Here is a 20676-nt window from a genome sequence, read left to right as displayed (position 1 = left end):
TATTGGCGTCATTGAAGTCGTCTATGAGACGCTATCGAGTCACGTGACCGTCTGGTAAATAATACTAAATGTCAAACAGCTGGACTGAATGTCAGCAGAGTGTAGCCAACATGATAAAACGTGGCACATTTTAACAGGAGCCAACAAACCCAAACTTGCAAACTGTTTTCAACCTTTTCAACATTCTTTTATTACAAAGTCATCAACATGTGAACAAAAAGTACAGTGAAAAATACCACTTATTTAGATTTACACATTTAGAATACAGTAAAGTATGACATCATCACAAATTGACTACAGTACAATTAGGGCACACATGCTTACATTACAAAATGAGTTATCTTTCATTTTAAATTGTTTCCACTTAATGGGAATGCTAAATGGTGTCAGGGGCTGTTTACATGTGGCCTTTTATGACTGAAAATGGATCCAAACTATTTTTATTTGGCCATTTTTTACATTAGAATTGTGTTTTGAAAACATGAAACAAGTACCACATGCTGGATATTCATTCATTCATTCATTTCATTTTCTACCGCTTTTCCTCACGAGGGTCGCGGGGGGTGCTGGAGCCTATCCCAGCTGTCTTGGGGCGAGAGGCAGGGTACACCCTGGACTGGTGGCCAGCCAATCACAGGGCACATATAGACAAACAACCATTCACACTCACATTCATACCTATGGACAATTTGGAGGCGCCAATTAACCTAGCATGTTTTTGGAATGTGGGAGGAAACCAGAGTACCCGGAGAAAACCCACGCATGCACGGGGAGAACATGCAAACTCCACACAGAGATGGCCGAGGGTGGAATTGAACCCTGGTCTCCTTGCTGTGAGGTCTGCGCGCTAACCACTCGCCCGCCGTGCCGCCCCACATGCTGGATATTTTCTTTGTAAATGCTTACAATGGACTAAGTGCTGAGTTGAAACCACAATGGCGGACGGGCCACTGCTGTTTTAGTGTCTCTTGCATAGTGCATTCATTTTGACTTCTGATATACCTCATACCAATACCAGAGCTCTATTTGCGTTAAAAACAATATCAGCAAATGTAGCTTCACAGAACTCTTAACATTGCATATAACATATAAGGCTCATCTCTACAGGAACGTATGAAAATGTAATGACCAGGAAGTTTTGTCTGACTCTCTCTGTGTGGCCGTGAACACGTCAGGCCGAGCACTTGCACGTGGAGACAGCTACGTTTGCAGACACTCCTTTGGCTATGTTTGCTGATAGTATTATAGCTACATTGGCTCAGGGGTTGAAATTCGGTGTATCGGTGATACCGTCAATTTCCAATACATTACACTGCTAACAGAACCCGATACAGATACAGGTAGTGGATTGGATCACCCCATCTAACTTAAAGCACACATATTTATTCTACACAGACAAAAGGCATTGAATGGATGATGTTGCATGAAGCAGGCTGTTGGTTCATAAGTTAAAGTGACATCTGGCATGTATAGAGTATTACACTCATTTCATTCTTCATGCCTCAAAAATGGAGGGGATGGACGAGCCAAGCGTATTATTATAGTCTCTGTGCCCTAAAGCATCCAGATTCCCAGAGTGACGATGGCCACAAACATTCCAACAACCATCCTGAAGAGAGGAGCATCCATGGATCTCACCCAAGTGTTCTTCCCGTATCCTGACAAGGAACTTATGTGCTGCTCTTCACCCACACTCAGCATCTTCTGCACACCCTCAAAAACCTGGAAAACAGTGGATCCATGAGCTGTTAAAAGGCCAACTGGAGGTCATGTGACTGAAGTCAGGAGCTCCTACCTGAATGTTGTGTTCAAAGGACCTCACGGCTTCCTCCAACACGCCGTTCCTCTCCTCTTCACTCAGCTCCACAACATTCATGCGGCTACGGTAGAGCTGCTTGAACAAGTTAGGACTGGAGATGCTGGGAAAAGTGAAGAAAGACAGACCCTCGCTGCTCTTTAGGCCCATGGACTTTTGGGCGATGCGACCGAGGACCTGTCCTCCAGAGAGGTCGCCTAGGTAACGGGTGTAGGCGTGAGCCACCAGGAATTCTGGGTTTTCTTTCCCAATCTGAAGAGAGAAGGAGATAAGTGGTGGTATCTCATGGAGATGTGTTGCGTATGTCACCACACAACCAACCTGCCGGAGTCTGTCGCAGTAACGTCTCGTGGCCGCAGGCACCACCATCATCTCCTTCCAGCCTGGACCGTAGAAGTACTCCAGGTCTTTCTCGATGGACTCCAGCCTGGCCAGCTCAACGGGGAAGTAAATAGGCTCCACAGCTGGGTGCTTGGAGTTCCTGTCCAGCTCTTCTTCCAAAGTCTGATAGATCGCATGGAGGGAACTGAGGAGCATCTGAGGAGCAGAGATCGTCATCATAAAAATGTTGCAGTTGGAAGGTTAATATGGAGAAATGAAGAACTGGCCTACCTTGTACTGTGGCATGGTGACTTGGCCCTTCTGGAAGCTCAGCATTAACTCTGTGTTCTCTGCCCTCATGTGGCTGTCCAGGGTCACCTTTTTGATTTGCTCTGATAGATCCCTGTAAGAGACGCAATACAGTTTTGGACCATGCACTTTGGTTTCTTTAGTCCACATTTTGTCCAGATTTTTTTTAAAGGTTTTATGGCTAATTTGGTTCCTTTGCATGAATGTTGAATGTAAACAATCCTTCAAGTGACTAACAGCAATGTATCCCTTGAGCTGGTTTTTATGAGCACCAAAACTCAAGCATCCTCTGCCATCTTCTGCCTTGTTAGGTGACCCCACCCACTGTGTATGCCCACCACACGCAAAAACCAGGCTTAAGCTACACAACTTAAAATAAAGCCTAGCCATTTTGATCTATTACATTGGACAAGTGCAGTGTTTAAAGTGTCGATGTAAAAACTAGCGCTTCTTGGAACCACACACTTTCAGAGACGGGTATGAACAGATACAGCTCATTAGAATTAAAGCTACAGACACATAAAATAGTCCGGCTATTTCCAGTGCGGCTTATCAAAGCACTTTTAAACTGTCTAACACACTTCCCATAATCTATTACGGGGCCTCTGAGACTTATTTAAAACATTACACTGTAAACCCGAATGTTCAAAGTACTTAAATAAATGAAATTATGCATACTCAAAGTTCTTAAAAAAGTTCTAATAACTTAATTATGTCATTTAACATGTTGTTCCATTTTGAGTACTTTTAACTAATATGTTTTGATTAAATTGAACTATGGCTATATTAAGTAAAATTAACTTAAAAACATAGTTTACATACAATTTAAGACACTGTAAATCCGAATGCTCAAAATAATTAATCGGTATAGGTATAGTTAACTTAAATAGTTAACTTATAAATGTTGATTGCCAGTTGCATTATCTGTCTTTTCAGTTGATTTAACTTGTAATTTTTGATTAATATGAACTTTTTGCAGATTTGTGTAACCTACTTAAAAGAATTTGTAGTTACTTATAAAATAAAGTATCTGTTAAACATGAATAAATCCATTGCATCAGATAGATTTGTACTGTGTAGGTTACACATGCACACCTTCTTCCTATATAAAGAGTTGAAATGAGAACAAAAATGAAAGAATGGAGAATGCATGGCAGAGAGAATGTGAAAAAGAAAACTATTTCTCTTTTCACCCCCAAATTAAAAAAGTATATCTAATATCAACTCCAAAATATTAAAACTCTGATATACTCAAATGTTTGAGTTTATGAACTCATTTATGAAAAAAATGTGGCAACTGATGAGTTCTGCTAACTTCTTTGGGTTTACAGTGTATAATATGGACCTTTATAATATTGTGGTTATATTATATCACTCGGTCCAAACATTTTTGAGATATTCTACCTAAAAGGTAATTCCTAAAACATGAAATTACATCTGAAAGTCAACAATTTCATAACGTTTCCTTTTATAGTGGCATATAAATGCAAAATCAGATGATGCAGGTCACAATAAAGCACTCCAAGGTGCAATTGCGTCTTGTAAATGGTATCATAATGTTTAACGCAGCAAAATGAGTATCGCAGTACTGTGCAAGCCTACATTTACCTTTAAATACAACCCAAATACATAAAAATAAACATAGATTCTTACATTTCTGCTGTGCGTGTCTTCTGTGCGTCCATTGTGGTGCTGAAAATAAGCAGAGTAGATGAGTAAGATGTGGCAGCAAGATAATAAACAAAAAGGCAAGAGTTCTCACCAGTTGGTTATTCCGGTACTTTAAAGCTGCTCAGATACTCTCTGGATGTCTTGCAGGGTTTGTGCCATTGTGCTGTGCTTTTATACCGGCCTCCTCTTCCCTCCCACTAGTGGGATGAAAACAGGAAGTCTGCATCACGCAGCCTCCATGCGAACAGCTCAGCACAAAGCAGATTGGTCTGTGTGGAAATGAGCCTTACCGTGATTCAGCAACAACTCAGGGGGGAGGGAAGTTATGCAATGTTTGGAATAACACAGCTATAGGAGGAGGGCCCAGGCCGAAACATGACACAGCACGGTTGCATTGCACTTACTCCAAACATGACTAAGGCTTTCTGAGGATGAAGTAGTGGGAAAATCACATGATTGTGTACTTTAATAGAACACCAGCACTTTGAACATGAGACTTGAACTAGTTTAATTAATCACATGTTTATCACATGATTTTCTCTTTAATAAAGACACCTAAAGCCACTTAAAAAAATCATAGTATAAAGACAACAATATCTAATATCTAATGCATTATGGATTACTTGCAGGAAATTACTTTGCTATATTCCCAGACAATATAGCATAAATAAGAATAAACTGTAAAAAATATTGTACAACAAAAAATAATCACAGCCTCCTTTACACATTATGTGTCATCAATCCTTTTTTAAATGTATGATTTTTTTAATATGTAATAGTACTGATTACTATTTGCAATTCATCCACCGGTTTGCACACATTATCTAAATAAGTCAAACAGGCAGAGAGTGAACCTGTGACGTTTGAGTTGTTTCTGGCAAGCGGCATCCTGGCGGACTGACCTGTGACCAGCCACAAGTCGTCAGCGCCTACCGTGAATCGGCAGAATAAAGCTCCCTAAACGTGAGTCAGCACACTTTCTTCCGCAAAGTTAGTCGAGGTTTCATGACTTGCATTTAATCCGATAATGTTTTAATTAAATCAGATTTTGTATTTCAAACGAATAAACATACTTACTTTTATCAAAGTAGATACATTTGTATGTATTTTTGTCAGGCTCTTCAAGTGGGCAGGCGTCGTAAAACTGTGCACTTGAACCACGGCGGCAAGGACCCCGTTTTTTTAATCAGGCAATGGCAGTGGCGCGCTAGTTTGGAACTTTGAAATTAAGGTAGACGTCACTCTGCTTCATTGAGTCAGCATACTTTCTTCCGCAAAGTTAGTCGAGGTTTCTGATTTGCATTTAATCCGATAATGTTTTAATTAAATTGGATTTTGTATTTAAAACGAATAAACCTACTCACTTTTATCAAAGTAGATACATTTGTATGTATTTTTGTCAGGCACTTCGGCAGGCTTCGTAAAACTGTGCACTTGAACCATGGTGGCAAGGACCCCGTTTTTTAATCAGGCAATGACAGTGGCGCGCTCGTTTGGAACTTTAAAATGCTTCATTCAAATGTATACTGTTACATCTTCCTAACCAAAGTAGATATACAGCTTTAAAGTGGTTTAAAATTCTTTTTTTTTGCCATTTGTACCATCTTAATTATCATTATGTGATCGTGCCCGTGTCAGCATATTGAAATACTACACTTTAGCTAACATTTACTTGAATCGTTCGAATTGTGTTGAATTATTTTTTTTCTCCGATGTTTCTCTCCTTCTTTGACTGCTCTTTGCTGTTCAGTATGGATGAACTCAGGATACCGTACAAAGATGTTCACATGGCTGTGGAACATTTAGAAGGCTCAGAATTGTGTGTTGATGAGTGTAACGCCAGCATGCCTTGCAACGTGAGTTTTTGCCCCTGCACCATTATCTTCATCTGTTCCTTGACATGTACTCCATATCCCACTGGATGCAGTTTAGACTTTTGGACTCCGCTTTGGGTCAGTTTATGGTCATTCATGCCCATAAATGGTCATTCATGACCATAAACTGACATAGAATTAGCCATTTTACTCTATAGTCCTTTTTAAAAGGTTGACATTTTGTGCTTCATGAAATAGTCCCTGAAATGAGTTGTATTATTTTCTATGTGAAGCTCCATAATCATTGTCAATCAAGTTTTTTATTTATTTGAAACCGTTTTACCTTTTGCAGGAACTGACGGTGCAACAATGGCAGTATGGTAAGGACCCTTACACGTGATAGTCTAATCATGGGAATTATAACTTTAAATGTAATTATGAATACACAATTGATTACAGACAATGGAGTAGCCGAGTTGGTACCTTGTGGAGTGGGGTCGGTCTGCTCTGTCCTTCCAATATCCCAAGACGGATGCAGGAAGAGAAATCAGGTGCATGATCACAATATTTTTGCTTTTCTTCAATTAATTATTCCAGAGATGTCTTGATAGTGACAGCGACACTCATTCTCGGATGCTGATGGATTTGTTCAAAGAGAAAACAGAAAAGGATAATCAAAAATCCTCCATTAGCTATACAGGCATTTTTTTTTTACACCTGATCAGACTACAACGTACATGCATTTTGATAAGAGCTCGGCATGGATTATTTGCATGTATTAACACACTCCACAGCAAGGAGGAAGTGGAAGACCATAGAGGAGTGTAAGTGTTGTGTCAAAGTGAAAGTTAGCTAGTGAAAACTGTTTTTCCTCCCTTTTCTTGTTGGGAACTGATATTTACATGAAACTTATCAATGTACTACTGCTGATTAGTAAAGCACATACAAATGTAGAAACAAGAGACTTGAACGAGAGTCTAATATTTATTTTGGTAGGTCCCATGTTTACTATATAGCCATAGAACACAATATTCGGTGTGCAAAATGGTCGGTACTGAAGGGGTTGTCTTTTGAAAATTGCCTGGAAACACATGTATACCACAACCCCAAACTACATGGCAAAGTGTTTGTCATTGTTTACTTGACTTCCAACATTGTGACACTTCCAGATTGCACAACTTCAAGGCTAATCGACCTTTCCACTGTATTTACACTAGAGGGTAGCGTTTTCTCTTTCTACTCGAGCCTACATTCTTTCTTCTCTGCTCAGGCACAACTAGGTTCTGTATCGGAATCCTGGGAGTGTCACAACCATCAAGACGACTGTGGCACAACCTCACTCCCCTTCCTAGCTGCTCCTTCCTCAGCATCAGCTATTACTTTGACTGTGAGCTCCATACTGAATCCAAGTGTGCCCAAACCCATGACTGACACCGCTGGTCTCGCTGGTTCTACATGCGGGCCTGTTGGCACAGCTTGGGACACGCTCGGATCTACGAGGCCTGCCTGCTCTGATCCTGTCTGTGCCGCTGCTCACCTACATCTGCTTGGAGAAGCCCTGTCCCTGATTGGACACCTTCTTAAGGGGACAAATGTGAGAACATTCATAGAGGACGAGCCCTTCATATGCTGTGTAGTGGCTATTTGTCCTTCAAAAATAAACTTAACTTAAACTATAATCAAAAGGCCACTGATGCACCACGGGTTGTGCTTTACGCAGGCAAAAGAGTCATTGTCCATACAACTTTGTTCCGTTTCTTCTTATTTCTTTTTATTGCCAAGCAAGCAAACTAAAAGGGAACAAAGGCATTGTCTCCTATTGACTCTCTTGCTCTGGTACTAAAAAGAAATAAGAAGAAACGGAAGAAAGGTTGTATGGACGATGACTCTTTTGCCTGTGTAAAACACAACCCGTGGTGCATCAGTGGCCTTTTGATTATAGTTTAAGTTAAGTTTATTTTTGAAGGACAAATAGCCACTACAAAAGTACAAAAACCATAGGCCCACCCCGGTGCACGCTGGTCCTGTGAGCACTACCTCCATAAATAAATTGCAGGTGCCCAGGGTGTTATCCAGTGAAATAAACCCACAAATAAACTAATTAACCCCAACAAAATATGATAAATAACTAATAAATGACTAACAAAAAATATTATCAAGTAATCCAAACAAAACAACAACAAAAAATAAATCAACAGATATTAGAAACCTAGGAACACACTACTAAATAGCTCCTACATGCTGGATTTTCTGGTCACCAACGTGTTTCTAAATGTATGTCGTCCACAGAAATCAGTGTGTGTCTCCAGTAGCTTGTTTCTTCTGTTGGACTCTCTACTGTGTGCCCTTCCTCCACTGATGTCCCTCACCTCACAGATACCAGAGCTGCATAGCTGTACAGATGTCCCACTGGTTAGTAATGTGCAACACAAATTTATATACACTCACATGCTATTGGCCTTCAATGCCGTTTTTTATTATAGGCTTCTGCTATGGAAAACATCAGCTATATGATGCCAGGTTTGTGAATGACGGCTGATACAGTACCATGATGTATATAACAAATCACTTAAACAACACTGTCAATTAAATGTACTATATCAGTGCTTCCATTGCTTGTCATTGGCCTTCTTCAAGGAGCAATGACCTCTGGAAGTCTAAGGAGAACTGAAAACTGCAACATTTTCCAAATATTTATAAATGCACAGGGGTCATACTCCAGCAAAGTGGAACAATATTTTTTTTGATGTTTGGTTTAAATCGGGCCATGACAGTGATGCACAGCAGTACGCATCCTTTGCATGTTTAAAGAGAATGTGCCCGCATTGATTGTGGGGCCCTATGAGGGCGGCCTTGACAACATCAGTTATTCAATAGGGTTCTAGTGTTGTGTAAGTTGCGTCTCCCTGGGAAAGTCTACTCTTCCAAGGTATGAGAGTATAACCATTAGTGGACCTGTACAGGAGGTGAAATGTGGTTTACGTCCCAGTCTCATACCAGCTCGACACCCTTGGAAGAATACTAGTGGGTGCATGGGAGTTTACCCAACCGGTCCCTTGTGGTTCCTGTGGTGGGTGCCCCGAGAGTACGTGATTGGTGGAGCGCTAGTAAATGCATGCAGTCCTTGTACAACCACAGCAGGAAGCTGGTTTGCATTGCCACCAGTAAGTCCAGCCTTTTTCCAGTGAACATTGGCCTACGCCAAGGCTGTTCATAATTGTCATAGACAGAATTTCTAGGCACAGCCAAGGCATCGATGGAGTCTGGTCGCGGGCCTGAGTATCTCATTTCATATTTGTAGATGATGTGGTCCTGATGGCCTCATTGGGCTGTGACATTCAGCATTTACTGGGGTGGCTTTCAGCAGAGTGTCAAGCTTCTGGGATGATACTCAGTACCTCCAAATCCGGGGCCATGGTCCTCAGTCGGAAAAGGGTCAATTGCACCCTCCAGGTTAGGAATGAGGTCCTGCCCCGGAAGGAGGAGTTCAAGTGTTTCGGGGTATTGTTCACAAATGAGAGAAGGTTGAAGTGTGAGGTTGACAGGCGGATCGGCGTAATGAGGTCGCTGTACAAGCGTGTACGAGTACAAGCGACTGAAATGAGTTTCCTCCATTGGGTGACTGGACTCACCCTCAGAGAGGATGTGGAGCTCAGTCATCCTTGGACACTCCAGCGTGTCCTAAGATTGTCTCAAAGCCAGCCTGAGAACGTGTTGGTGTCTTCCCGATACAAATGGAAGAGGTGGCTGCTGGCCGGAAAGTCTGGGCTTCCCTGCTGAGACTGCTGCCCCTGTGACCTGGACCCGGATAAGCTGAAGAAGATGGATGGATGGATGTTCATTGTGCAGTAGCAATGAATAAGTGGTTGTTCATTGTCAATGCTTTGCTGGTGAAACTATGACTAGACTACTGTGGTATTGTTTGCGCAGTACTGTCGTTGTTAGCATCAGCTGTTAAGCAGACATTAGAAACTAACATCCGCAGGTCTGAAGTGGCTTAAGGGCAGGCTCCACAGTGTTGAGAAAGTAGTGTACACATTTTGTGAAGTTAAACACACTCCTCATTAAATTAATCAATAGAACATGTAATGTTCTTCCACCAAAAATATAATTCAGTCCTTTACTACAAATCAAAACCTTCCCCTTTGCATTTTCTAATTTCCATTCCACAGCAAGCAACTTAAAACAGCCATGCAGGCATGTTGTTCTCTTCTGGGTGTGGAGAAAGTGCCCCGGGACACTCCTCCGTCCGCCGCCCTATTTAGGAATGCTAAGGAGCCTGCAGACAGTAGAACCTGTTATACACACAAGAATACCCAAATAAGTGTACTCATTTATGTGTGTTCTCTACATGGGGAGCGGCAAGAGGGCCAACGTGCGATAACTGTATGACATAAGCGCATTTTTTTTGAAAACCGTCAGATAGGAGTCCACACATACTGAGCCTATTTGGATGAGAGACACATTTCGGTAGCAGCGGGTCCAAGCAAGCACCCAGAGAAGATCGAAGCTTCCAAGATCTGGCAATAAAGTGAGTGACATGTTATGTTGTGCTTGAAAGTAATGATACAAGAAATTATTTTGCAATCAATGATTAAAAGTTTGTTCAACGGAGGAAGTATTAGTCCTGCATAGAGTTGAAGCTTTAGTACCCGAACCCCCACTTCAATTGTGTCAAATCACATTATGTGTACATTCAAGTAATTCCAAATATACCAAAAAAATGTCATAGTGTTCAAGTTCCATCTATAATCAGTGTGGTTTTATTTTTAACATTTAACACTATTTAGTTCATGTTTGCATGAGAAAAGTAGAATGCAGTCAGGCAGGACTGTTGGGTATTTTACATGATTTTAAAATGTTCTAAGAATAGTGGCGCAAAATGAAAACGAAAGGCTGAGTATTTACTTTACATCATCTGTGAGGTGAAAGAAGAGCAGCAGCTAGGAAAACAAAAGATTCACCTCGCAGTTCTACAGCGGTGTCCAAACTGCGGCGTGTTGTACATGGTAGAAATACACTTCCAGTCATTCCTCATTTATCACGATTAATTGGTTTCAGACTCGACCGTCCGTCAAAAGTAGACCTCATAGTCACATTTCCACTCGTATTACACAATACTGTTCAGAGTTGAGTTTTACCTTGTATAGGTTATGGCCGCATATGTGCCCTGTGATTGGCTGACCAGTCCATGGTGTACCCCGCCTCTCGCCCGAAGACAGCTGGGATAGGCTCCAGCACCCTCGTGAGGAAAAGCGGTAGAAAATGAATGAATGAATGAAGGTTATGGCCGCAACAGAAGCCGGCGTTGTTATTATCATCTTAGCTCATTTAACCTGCAATAAAAGCCTGTTGTTGTGGTGATCAAGTCTCACTGAACAATTACTTATTTTTTGTATTAGTTTATAGTCAACATGATCCATTACCGAACACATGCATTTGTGTGGAGAAAAGGAAATAAGCTGTTCCAGGGTCAAACCGCCACCATTGTTAAACATTAATTAACTTATGGGCAACAAGAGCCACAATAAAGCCAAATAAAAAGCAAATCATTTGTGTGTCTGCAATATGATGACATCGTTGGTAACCTCATGCATGAAAATGATTCGACTCCCAGGTTTTTCTCATTTCTGAGGCATTTTTTTTCTTGTAAGCCAGGGGTGTCCAAAGTGAGGTCCAGGGTCCATTTTTGACTCACGCTTTGTTTTATTGGCCCTCCGAATATTAAAAATATAAAATAATTATTCATAAGATATATGGCATTATCAGATATTACAGTAATAGCAGTGTGCTTTCAATTTATTATTATTTTTTACATGTAGCCCTTGATGAAAAAAGCTTGGACACCCCTGGTGTAAGTAGACACACAACCTGCTAAACACGTCCTGAGAAGCTTATAAATAAAAAAAACAAATAGTGTCACAGGCTACAAAACTCTCTCTCTGCTCTCTCCCTCGCCCAGTTATGAGTAACCACATGGAGCACTACGGCTTCAACCCCCCAGAGCTGAGGCTGGTTCTACTGGGGAACATTGGATGTGGCAAGACGTCGTCGGCCGACACCATCCTGGGCCAGCTGTCGGACATGTCCTCAGCGACCCCCAGAAAAAGCCAATTGCGCCAGGATTTCACAGAGGACAGGAAGGTGACCCTGGTGGAGGCGCCAAGGTGGTACTGGAATGGTTTGGAGATGGAGGAAAGCGTCAAGAAGGAGACGGAGCGAGCCATGACCTTACTGGCACCCGGTCCTCATGCTTTTCTGCTGCTGGTGCCTGTCAGTCAGTTCACAGAGGTCAGTCCAACTTTCATTATAAAAAAAATTGACTTTATTTGGTAACATTAGCATTAGCATTAGCAAAACTGCTCTCGTGGATTTTTCAGGGGAAAGTAACATTTTACCTAAATGGAGTATAACATTTAATATGCAATATATTAGACTAGAATAGTCCTTTATTGTCATTGTAACAAGTACAACGAAATAGAAAAAGTGCCCAACAGTCAGTGCATCATTCATATATCAACTACAAGAAGAATAAATAAATAAGATTAAAAAATAAAATAAATAAATAAAACACTCAGTCAAGCATATACAGTAAACCTCGGATATATCGGACTCGGATATATCGGAAATTCGCTCACAACGGACAGATAAAAAAGAACCGATTTTTCTGTAATGCATTTCCAATAAAAATTCATTGCATATATCGGATTTTTTATAACGGATTTCGCCTATTTCGGACAAAATCTCCAGTCCCGTTCCAATGCATTTCCATTAAATTTCCCTCGCATATATCGGATGGCCGCATCGTGGCGCTCCGATTCGCCGAATCGTGACAGGCCGCTATACGACGTCATTTGCAGCGTTGCCTGCGCGATTTATATTCACGTCGCTAGGAGGTACATTGGAAACATAGTCAAGGAAGTGCCTTTTTATAACGGATAAAATCCGATTTACACATATACCGGATATAAATCCGATATATGCGTAAAACGGACATTTTCCGGTATACGCATATAACAGATTTCGCTTATATCGGACAAAACCAGTGGGAACAATTGAATCCGATATATCCGAGGTTTACTGTAATTCAATTCATAATTAGCTATTGCACTATGTTAAGGATTATTCCTTAAGGCGTTGAGGGTAGTTACTGCGGTCGGGTAAAAACTGTTTTTAAGTCTGTTTGTTCTTGATTTCATTAACTTGTAACGTCTACCTGACTGCAAAAGCTCAAATATGGATTGGCCAGGATGGGACACCCTGGACTGGTGGCCAGCCAATCACAGGGCACATATAGACAAACAACCATTCACACTCACATTCATACCTATGGACAATTTGGAGTCGCCAATTAACCTAGCATGTTTTTGGAATGTAGGAGGAAACCGGAGTACCCAGAGAAAACCCACGCATGCACGGGGAGAACATGCAAACTCCACACAGAGATGGCCGAGGGTGGAATTGAGCCCTGGTCTCCTAGCTGTGAGGTCTGCGCGCTAACCACTCGACCGCCGTGCAGCCCCAGTGAGGGAATAATTAATAATAATTAATATAGTGCAGTCCTTTGCAATACCGCAGTTTGTGTATCGTTCCCCTCACTATATCACTATAAAATAATTACATTCAATTTCTAGAAATGGTCACTGTTTCATGGTTGACTATGGCCTATGAGTAAAAAATAATAATATTTAAGAAAATTTTGCTTATTCTTGGCCTCAATTAAGCATGTTCAAGTTTTTAGGTTTAGTTTATTTCGAACATAAAAACTGTTAATGTTTTTTTTTGTTAACATTATTTAAACGTTGAAGCCATTTTTTTTTGCTTCTTCTGAATAGATGGATGGCCGAGTACCTGCACAGCTGCAGCAGGTGTTTGGACAAGACGTGTTGGAGCACACGATGGTGCTACTGACGTGTGGGGATTATCTCATGGGAAGAACTGCAGAGGTAAGGACAAACTTGGACGGATGAAAAAAAAGCCTTGTTGCAAAGTAAACCTGAATGTTTTGTATTGTATAAGAGATGGTTTTATTTATTTATTTATGTATTTATTTATTTATTTATTTATTTATTTATTTATTTTTGCAGGAGTATATTCAGAAGGAGCACCCAGGCCTGAGACGAGTAATTGAGCTCTGCGGGGGGCGCTACCATGTCATCAATAACCGTCACCGGCGGGACCGGGAACAGGTGCAGCAACTTCTGGATAAGGTAGGAGTTTCATTATTGGTCTCATTATTTTTGGGATTTAGTACTGTTATATAAGAAAGTGCAATTTTTTTAAACATGAAGTGCATGTGAAAATGGAAAGCAAAACAGTTCTCTTTTACTTTTACTGTGGTCATTTTTTAACAAGTGTATTGCTCAACACAGCAGCAACAGAACCAGTGTTGTAATAGTGGTAAGAAGCAAACTGCTCACCCAGCATTAATACTGCTGATGAGGAAAAAAACAACAACAGTACGGCAAGTAAGCAAGCAATGGCCTCGTTACTAAGGTGCATTAGTTTCAACCAACATTTTAAAGCAGGGGTCTCAAACTCAATTTACCTGGGGGCCACTGGAGCTAGGGTCTGGGCGAGACTGGGCCGCATCAGGTTTTCAAAAAAAAAAAACACAACGCATTTATTAAAAACAGAAAAATTAATAAACTTTTCTTTGGTTTCGACTTTCTACAAGAAAAGCTCTGATAAAACATTCCACTTCCACCTCAAATATCTTAATTTTTATTTTTCTGCACTAAATAAGATGAAAAATAAATAAACAAATCAAGAATAAAGAAAATCAATCAATCAGTAATAAATAAATAAATACAATAATAACAATAAAACGGCAAATAATAAAAACTTAAGAAACCACATATAGTTGGTGGGTAGACAAATACTTTTTTTCAGATTAAAATGAACAAAGCATTATTAGAGCCCTGTAGACATGACAAGACACGACTATAGTCACATTTATACTTTTTTTATTTACAACATATTGCGCAACTGCAGGGTCTTGAGACACATGCTAACTCGCAAACTAAGAGCTAGAGAGCTAGCATTCAAGTTATTTCCTTTAAACTTAAATAGCCAAAAACTTACCACTTCCACACGGATAGGAGGTTAACTATTAACAGTTATTTAACCTTGAACATGAACATTAATCAAACGTAATAATTTCTTCTGGGTACAGGATACCATACAGCATCCATATCAAACTAGTGTCCTGCGGGCCACATTTGGCCCGCAGGCCGCGTGTTTGAGACCACTGTTTTAAAGCATACAGAGGTACAAACCAACCGTGTTATTTCAAATGCAGGTGCTCCCATTTAATAAAAAAAAACTACATCAGAAGGTTGCCTAAAGCAACAGCTGTCTTTGACACTGGTGGTTATTTGATTTTGTAGAACACGCCCCCAGCGACTATACAGTAGGAGACTTAGCGATTCATCGTATAGAGGCGTTAATTGGAGCATTTACTGTAGTATCTCAACGGGGGCGTCTAAACCAAAGTCAAGTGTTTCTGAACTGAGTTCCTGGTGAGCTTTTTGACATTCCTACATTGCTCAACAACAGTCTAAACCGGTTTTGGTTTTCTTGATAAGGTTTATCTATTATGACTGTAAGCATGGCTGGTGCTTGGAATTTTACCGTCATTTGAACTGAATACATTATAATACATTTACTCTCTTTCCTTGTTGTAAAAGGTGGACGATATGGTGAGGAAAAACGACGTGCACTCCATCAAAACAAGGCAAGAAAGGGAGTTGGAGGAACGAGTGCTGCAACGAAAGAGAGAGCTAATGGAAAGTTTCCGAATGCAGCAAGAAGCGAAAAGAGAATCTCTGGCATCCACTTATACACGAAATACAAGCATGTCGGAAAGGAGTGTCGACAGAGCGGAGTCTTACAGAGATGTCTGGGAGAGGAGCAGGCAAGATGAGATTGAGGGCATCAATGGCGGAGCTTCTGATGTGCTCCAGTCCAGTCCGACCGTTTCAGCACCAAATCGATGGCAGCCCGGCCTAAATGATGATGGCGCATATGAAAGGCGCTCGTTTAGATTGAATGCAGGTGAGGATGGAGAGAATGAATTTGTTCGTCATTACACTGTTAAGATAACACTTTGGACCAGGGATGTCAAAACCTTTTCTACAGCGGGGTTACATATTGAAAAATTAAATCATTCACCAGCCACTTTCAAATGTTGTAAAGGAAGTTATATGTCACCATAAAAAAAATATATATCCTTGTGATATACGTATGTGAAAACCATATTATTAACTACAAACTTTGCTATTTTTTCCCCAAAAATATTTCAACTTTCTTCTTAAATAATCTTCATAAATTTCATAAAAATATGATGACTTTATTCCTGTAATATTTTTTACTTTATTCCCATATTAAATTATAAGCCAACCTTATTTTCCAAAAATACACCATTATTTATTTTTTATTCAATATTACTACTCTAAGCTGCTAAAATTATATTATTTTTCCTCACAATATTATGATTTAATCGGCTAGTTGTGACTTTTTTTCTTGTTAGACTAGGACTCCCTTAGCTTAATATTAATATTAGCTTAATATTTTCACTGTTTTTTTTTCCCCCATTTCTGATTAGGTTTTTTCAACAATTTCAACTTTGTTCTGGTAAATTTTCTTGTTGTAATATTATGACTTTCCTCTCACAATATTTTGACTTCATATTTTGCCGCAATATTATACCATATTACCCAACCTAATTTTCCTAATTAAATTAAATTATGTTGAAAAACAAGGTTTTTTCCTTTAATATTTAATCTTTGTGCCTCTGAAGCGATGTTACTTTTCCTCATAATATTATGACATTATGCTCCTAAATTGTGCCTTTTTCTCATTAGATTACAACAACTTTAAACAAAAAAATTTGACTTTATTCTTGTAAAATTACCGCTGATATTTATATTTTTGCTGTGTTGCCAAAAATGATCCCTCGGCCTCACTTTGGATGAAGTTGTTGCAGTTCAAACCTCACATTAAGTTCTTCTTGGGACACAAACTTAGTAAAATACATAGTGTATTACCATAACAAGAACACTTGAACTTGAAATGCTCTTACTTTGCATACTTTTGCTTTATTTTGCACAAGATCCAACCTCTGTGCCTATGTGTCCTCTAGATGGAGCCAAACTCTCACAAATGTTGGAGGAGAGCCCGACTACTAAAGTTGTTTCCACTTGTGAGTTAGTAGATGCTTACACACACACACACACACACTTTTCCCCCTCAAAATATTTGATTTAGATGATGAAAAATGAACCCTTGTTTTATCTCGTAGTTCACCACAGAATCAACAGCTTTGAGGAGAGATCCCCTGGGCACTCCCCCACCTCCTCCTCTCACTCTCCTGTCTTCCCCCCCGACCCATCCACACTGACCTTCACTGCATCCCCCGCCACATTATCCTCGCCGTCCTCACCAGAGCTGCGTCTGGTGATGCTGGGACGATCTGGCTCGGGGAAAAGCGCAGCTGGCAATGCCATCTTGGGCCGTGCTGAGTTTGAGTCCCACCCGGACAGCCTGGTCGCCATCACGCAGGAGTGTGCCAAGAAGAAAGCAGTGGTGGCAGGGAGACGGGTTTGTACCATTTATGTCATGGTTCTGGGTTTTTTCTGCCTTTTTGTGTGGAGTTTGCTTGTGGTTCCCTGAAGACGGTCTGGCTTCACCTCATATAGTTGCCTCCACAATTTTAAACCGTCCAAAGCCTGCCCCCCCCAAAACTAGAGTTTTTCAATTATATAAAGTCTTAAAAATGGATTCCTGGAAGGAAGAATTAACTATACATTAGCCAACATAGTTGACAGCTTCTGGCCGCGCTTTTCTCACAATACACGTTTTCTCCAAACCAGCGAGAAATCTCATGTTTTATGAGGAGATCTTGCGACACCCCTACTGTTACCTCATTCACCTACTGATACACAGCATCAGGAGCAACTAAGGAGTTCAATATCTTGCCCAAGAGTACTTAAACATAATCATGGGGGCACCGAGGATGGAGCAAGCAACCTTGGGCCGCACGGCTGAAGGCGTCACATTCCCGTGTTTAGGTGTAAGGGTTGGTAAGGGTTGCCATAAAGTGCCATATGATGGGGTATTTACCGATATCTTACTGATATCCAGCACGACCAATATCAATATTGGCAGCAGCTCTTCCCTCAAACTATCCATCTGTTTTCTATGCCGCTTATCCTCATTAGGGTCGCGGGTATGCTGGAGCCTATCCCAGCTGTCTTTGGGTGTGAGACGGGGTACACCATGGACTGGTGGCCACCCAATCACAGGGCACATATTGACAAACATATAGACAAACAACCATTCACACTCTCATTCATACCTATGGACAATTTGGAGTCGCCCAGCAAACCCAGCAAATGACCCGCAACACACTGAAAATGAGTCTCAAACCCACTTTTGAATTCATTCATTCATTCATTTTCTACCGCTTTTTCCTCACGAGGGTCGCGGGGGTGCTGGAGCCTATCCCAGCTGTCTTCGGGCGAGAGGCGGGGTACACCCTGGACTGGTGGCCAGCCAATCACAGGGCACATATAGACAAACAACCATTCACACTCACATTCATACCTATGGACAATTTGGAGTCGCCAATTAACCTAGCATGTTTTTGGAATGTGGGAGGAAACCGGAGTACCCGGAGAAAACCCACGCATGCACGGGGAGAACATGCAAACTCCACACAGAGATGGCCGAGGGTGGGAATTGAACCCTGGTCTCCTAGCTGTGAGGTCTGTGCACTAACCACTAGACCGCCGTGCCGCCCCACTTTTGAATTATTTATAGAAAATAGCTTGCTTAAAAGCCCCATGTCTACATGTGTTGACTATTTGCGCCATTCCCTCTCTCCCTTTAGGTGGCAGTAGTGGACACCCCAGACTGGTTCCACTCTGAGAGTACCCCAAATGAGGTGCGAGCGCAGATCTCCTCCTGCGTCGCCCTGTCCAGCCCGGGGCCCCACGCCTTCATTCTTTGTGTCCCAACAGACCAGCCAACCAAGGTGGAGCTGCAGGCCCTCAGCGCCCTTGAGACTGTCTTTGGCCAAGATGCTGTGGAAAAACACACACTGGTCCTCTTTACATATGCAGATCGCTTGAAAGAGAGTGGCAAGGCGGGGACCGACAGTGTAGAGGCGTACATCGCCAGCCAGCGTGGAGATTTGTTAAAGCTGGTGGAGAAATGTGGGGACCGCTACCATGTAATGGAGCGAGGCGGCGGGAATGTGGAGGAGCTGCTGGAGAAGGTGGAGCAGATAGCAGCAGAGGCCGGTGGGCAGTGTTATTCCTGCCCCGCTTTCCAGGAGGCTGAGAATAGAGTGAGGGAGAGACAGGCTGAGATCACGAGGGAGAGGAGGAGGAAGAAGATGGAGGAGGACAACTTTCGGGCCGAACGGCGTTCTCTCTACCCGTACATGCAGACTGTGGCCGAGGCCGAAGAGGAAGTGAGAGAGGAAGAGATTGAGAAAACACGAACCGAGGCGGAGCTCAGCGTCAGCGCCATGAATATTGAAAGCCTCCCATCTATCACGATGGCCAATATGTCCCCTTCAATGTTCCAGTCTGTGATGGAGAAGGTGCAATCCAATGTCAAGATGCTTCCCCAGCTGTTGTCAGACAGCTCTGTGTGGGTCAGCGACGGAGCAAAGAAGGTGATGAGCAGTCCAGTCTGGGGCTCAGTGGGGAGCGGAGCAAAGAACGTCCAGAAGGTGGTGGCGGACAGTCCAGTGTGGGGGAAGGTGGGAGCTCAAGCCGGACACGTCTCCAAGCTAGTGGGAGATAGACTTCCCAAGGTGGTGGTGGACAGCTCGGCATGGGTCGGGTCTGGAGCAAAGGCTGCAGCGTCGAGCCCCGTGTGGGGGGAAATGGGTTCCAGAGCCAAAATAGTTGCAGACAACTCCATACGTGTCGGATCTGGCATTGGAAGCAGCGCTAAGAGTGTAGCGCAGAGTCCCGTGTGGAGAAAGGTTGGATCCGGGGCCAAGTCTGGTGCTAAACTGGTGGCTGATGGCTCCGTTAGACTTGGAGCCGGACTTGGTGCCGGTGCAAAGAAGGTGGCACAGAGCCCAATGTGGGGGAAGGTGGGCTCGGGGGCTAAAACGGGCGCCAAAATGATCACAGAGAGCTCAGTGTGGGAGAAAATGACAACAAACGCCAAAAAGGTTCCAAAAGTTGTCATTGGCGGCGCCTTGTTAGGTTTAGTCCTGGGTTTGTTTTTAGGGGGAGCCATCGGCGGGGCTGCAGGGGCTGTTGTCGGTTCTGCTGCAACTGAAGTAGGAAGACGAAAGTTTGCCAAGAAAAGCACACTAGAAAATGTTGAGACGCAGCTAAACGACGCCATGGATTCTCTGGTGAAACAAGGAGACAAAGTGATGAAAACACAATGATTATGTACACAACAGGAAACGCTAGAAGGAGCAAACACACTCATTCACTCACATGATGTCAAATTACATCAACTACCCTATAACCATTTTTCCTAATCTAATATAAGCATCTTATACAATCTGGAATTTACATATTTAAGTTTGACCATTCTTGTCTAGCTGCATACTTCAGTAAGCGAATGTGCTTGGATACATTTGAAATAAAAGAACATTGAATATAACATGATTGTTTCCTTGTCACAGTCCCAAACACCAATAAATGATGGGTGGGTTTAGCATTTTTAGCCTATAACCACTTATCCTACTTGTAATAATGTTTTTTTACT

General features: G+C 41.9%; 2 protein-coding genes across 5 annotated transcripts; one reads left to right on the top strand and one right to left on the bottom strand.

Annotated features, from left to right (window-relative positions):
• Positions 1-145: 145 nt before the first annotated feature.
• hmox1a (heme oxygenase 1a) lies at positions 146-5341 on the bottom strand. 2 transcript variants are annotated; one of them, XM_058065537.1, is made up of 8 exons: positions 5195-5341; positions 4408-4542; positions 4209-4314; positions 4100-4138; positions 2429-2540; positions 2138-2353; positions 1796-2068; positions 146-1722 (listed from the first exon to the last, which is right to left on the bottom strand). In XM_058065537.1, exons 4-8 carry the CDS (start codon positions 4129-4131, stop codon positions 1555-1557), a joined length of 801 nt encoding a protein of 266 aa, XP_057921520.1. In that variant the 5' UTR covers positions 4132-4138; positions 4209-4314; positions 4408-4542; positions 5195-5341; the 3' UTR covers positions 146-1554. The 2 variants fall into 2 exon arrangements, with proteins under 2 accessions (XP_057921520.1, XP_057921521.1); XM_058065538.1 differs by lacking the exon at positions 4408-4542 and having other exon boundaries at positions 4209-4386; positions 5195-5287.
• A 240-nt stretch (positions 5342-5581) lies between these two features.
• On the top strand, positions 5582-20571 carry LOC131124023 (uncharacterized). Of its 3 annotated transcripts, XM_058065512.1 has the most exons (13): positions 5582-5973; positions 6284-6311; positions 6391-6482; positions 7202-7525; positions 8221-8343; positions 10354-10462; positions 11894-12222; positions 13767-13877; positions 14019-14141; positions 15621-15987; positions 17075-17134; positions 17234-17532; positions 18824-20571. In XM_058065512.1, the coding sequence occupies exons 7-13, from the start codon at positions 11896-11898 to the stop codon at positions 20348-20350; spliced, it is 2814 nt and encodes a 937-aa protein (XP_057921495.1). In that variant the 5' UTR covers positions 5582-5973; positions 6284-6311; positions 6391-6482; positions 7202-7525; positions 8221-8343; positions 10354-10462; positions 11894-11895; the 3' UTR covers positions 20351-20571. The 3 variants fall into 3 exon arrangements, with proteins under 3 accessions (XP_057921495.1, XP_057921496.1, XP_057921497.1); XM_058065513.1 differs by lacking the exon at positions 7202-7525; XM_058065514.1 differs by lacking the exons at positions 5582-5973; positions 6284-6311; positions 6391-6482; positions 7202-7525; positions 8221-8343 and adding an exon at positions 11754-11785 and having other exon boundaries at positions 10368-10462.
• The last annotated feature ends 105 nt before the right edge of the window (positions 20572-20676 follow it).

This window comes from Doryrhamphus excisus, chromosome 1, assembly GCF_030265055.1.
Source record: "Doryrhamphus excisus isolate RoL2022-K1 chromosome 1, RoL_Dexc_1.0, whole genome shotgun sequence".
NCBI classification, from domain to species: domain Eukaryota; kingdom Metazoa; phylum Chordata; class Actinopteri; order Syngnathiformes; family Syngnathidae; genus Doryrhamphus; species Doryrhamphus excisus.
Note: the sequence above shows the minus strand (reverse complement) of the source record. Positions and strands in the feature narration are given on the sequence as shown.

Bases quoted from the DNA above. Each gene is read 5' to 3' on its own strand.
- hmox1a (XM_058065537.1), bottom strand. From the start codon at position 4,131: ATGGACGCACAGAAGACACGCACAGCAGAAAT. The intron at 2,541-4,099 runs GTAAGAATCTAT...CGTCTCTTACAG, and splicing joins AAGACACGCACAGCAGAAAT to GGATCTATCAGAGCAAATCA. The intron at 2,354-2,428 runs GTAGGCCAGTTC...TCTGCTCCTCAG, and splicing joins TCACCATGCCACAGTACAAG to ATGCTCCTCAGTTCCCTCCA.
- LOC131124023 (XM_058065513.1), top strand. From the start codon at position 11,896: ATGAGTAACCACATGGAGCACTACGGCTTCAACCCCCCAGAGCTGAGG. The intron at 13,878-14,018 runs GTAAGGACAAAC...TTATTTTTGCAG, and splicing joins TCATGGGAAGAACTGCAGAG to GAGTATATTCAGAAGGAGCA. The intron at 17,135-17,233 runs GTGAGTTAGTAG...TTTATCTCGTAG, and splicing joins TACTAAAGTTGTTTCCACTT to TTCACCACAGAATCAACAGC.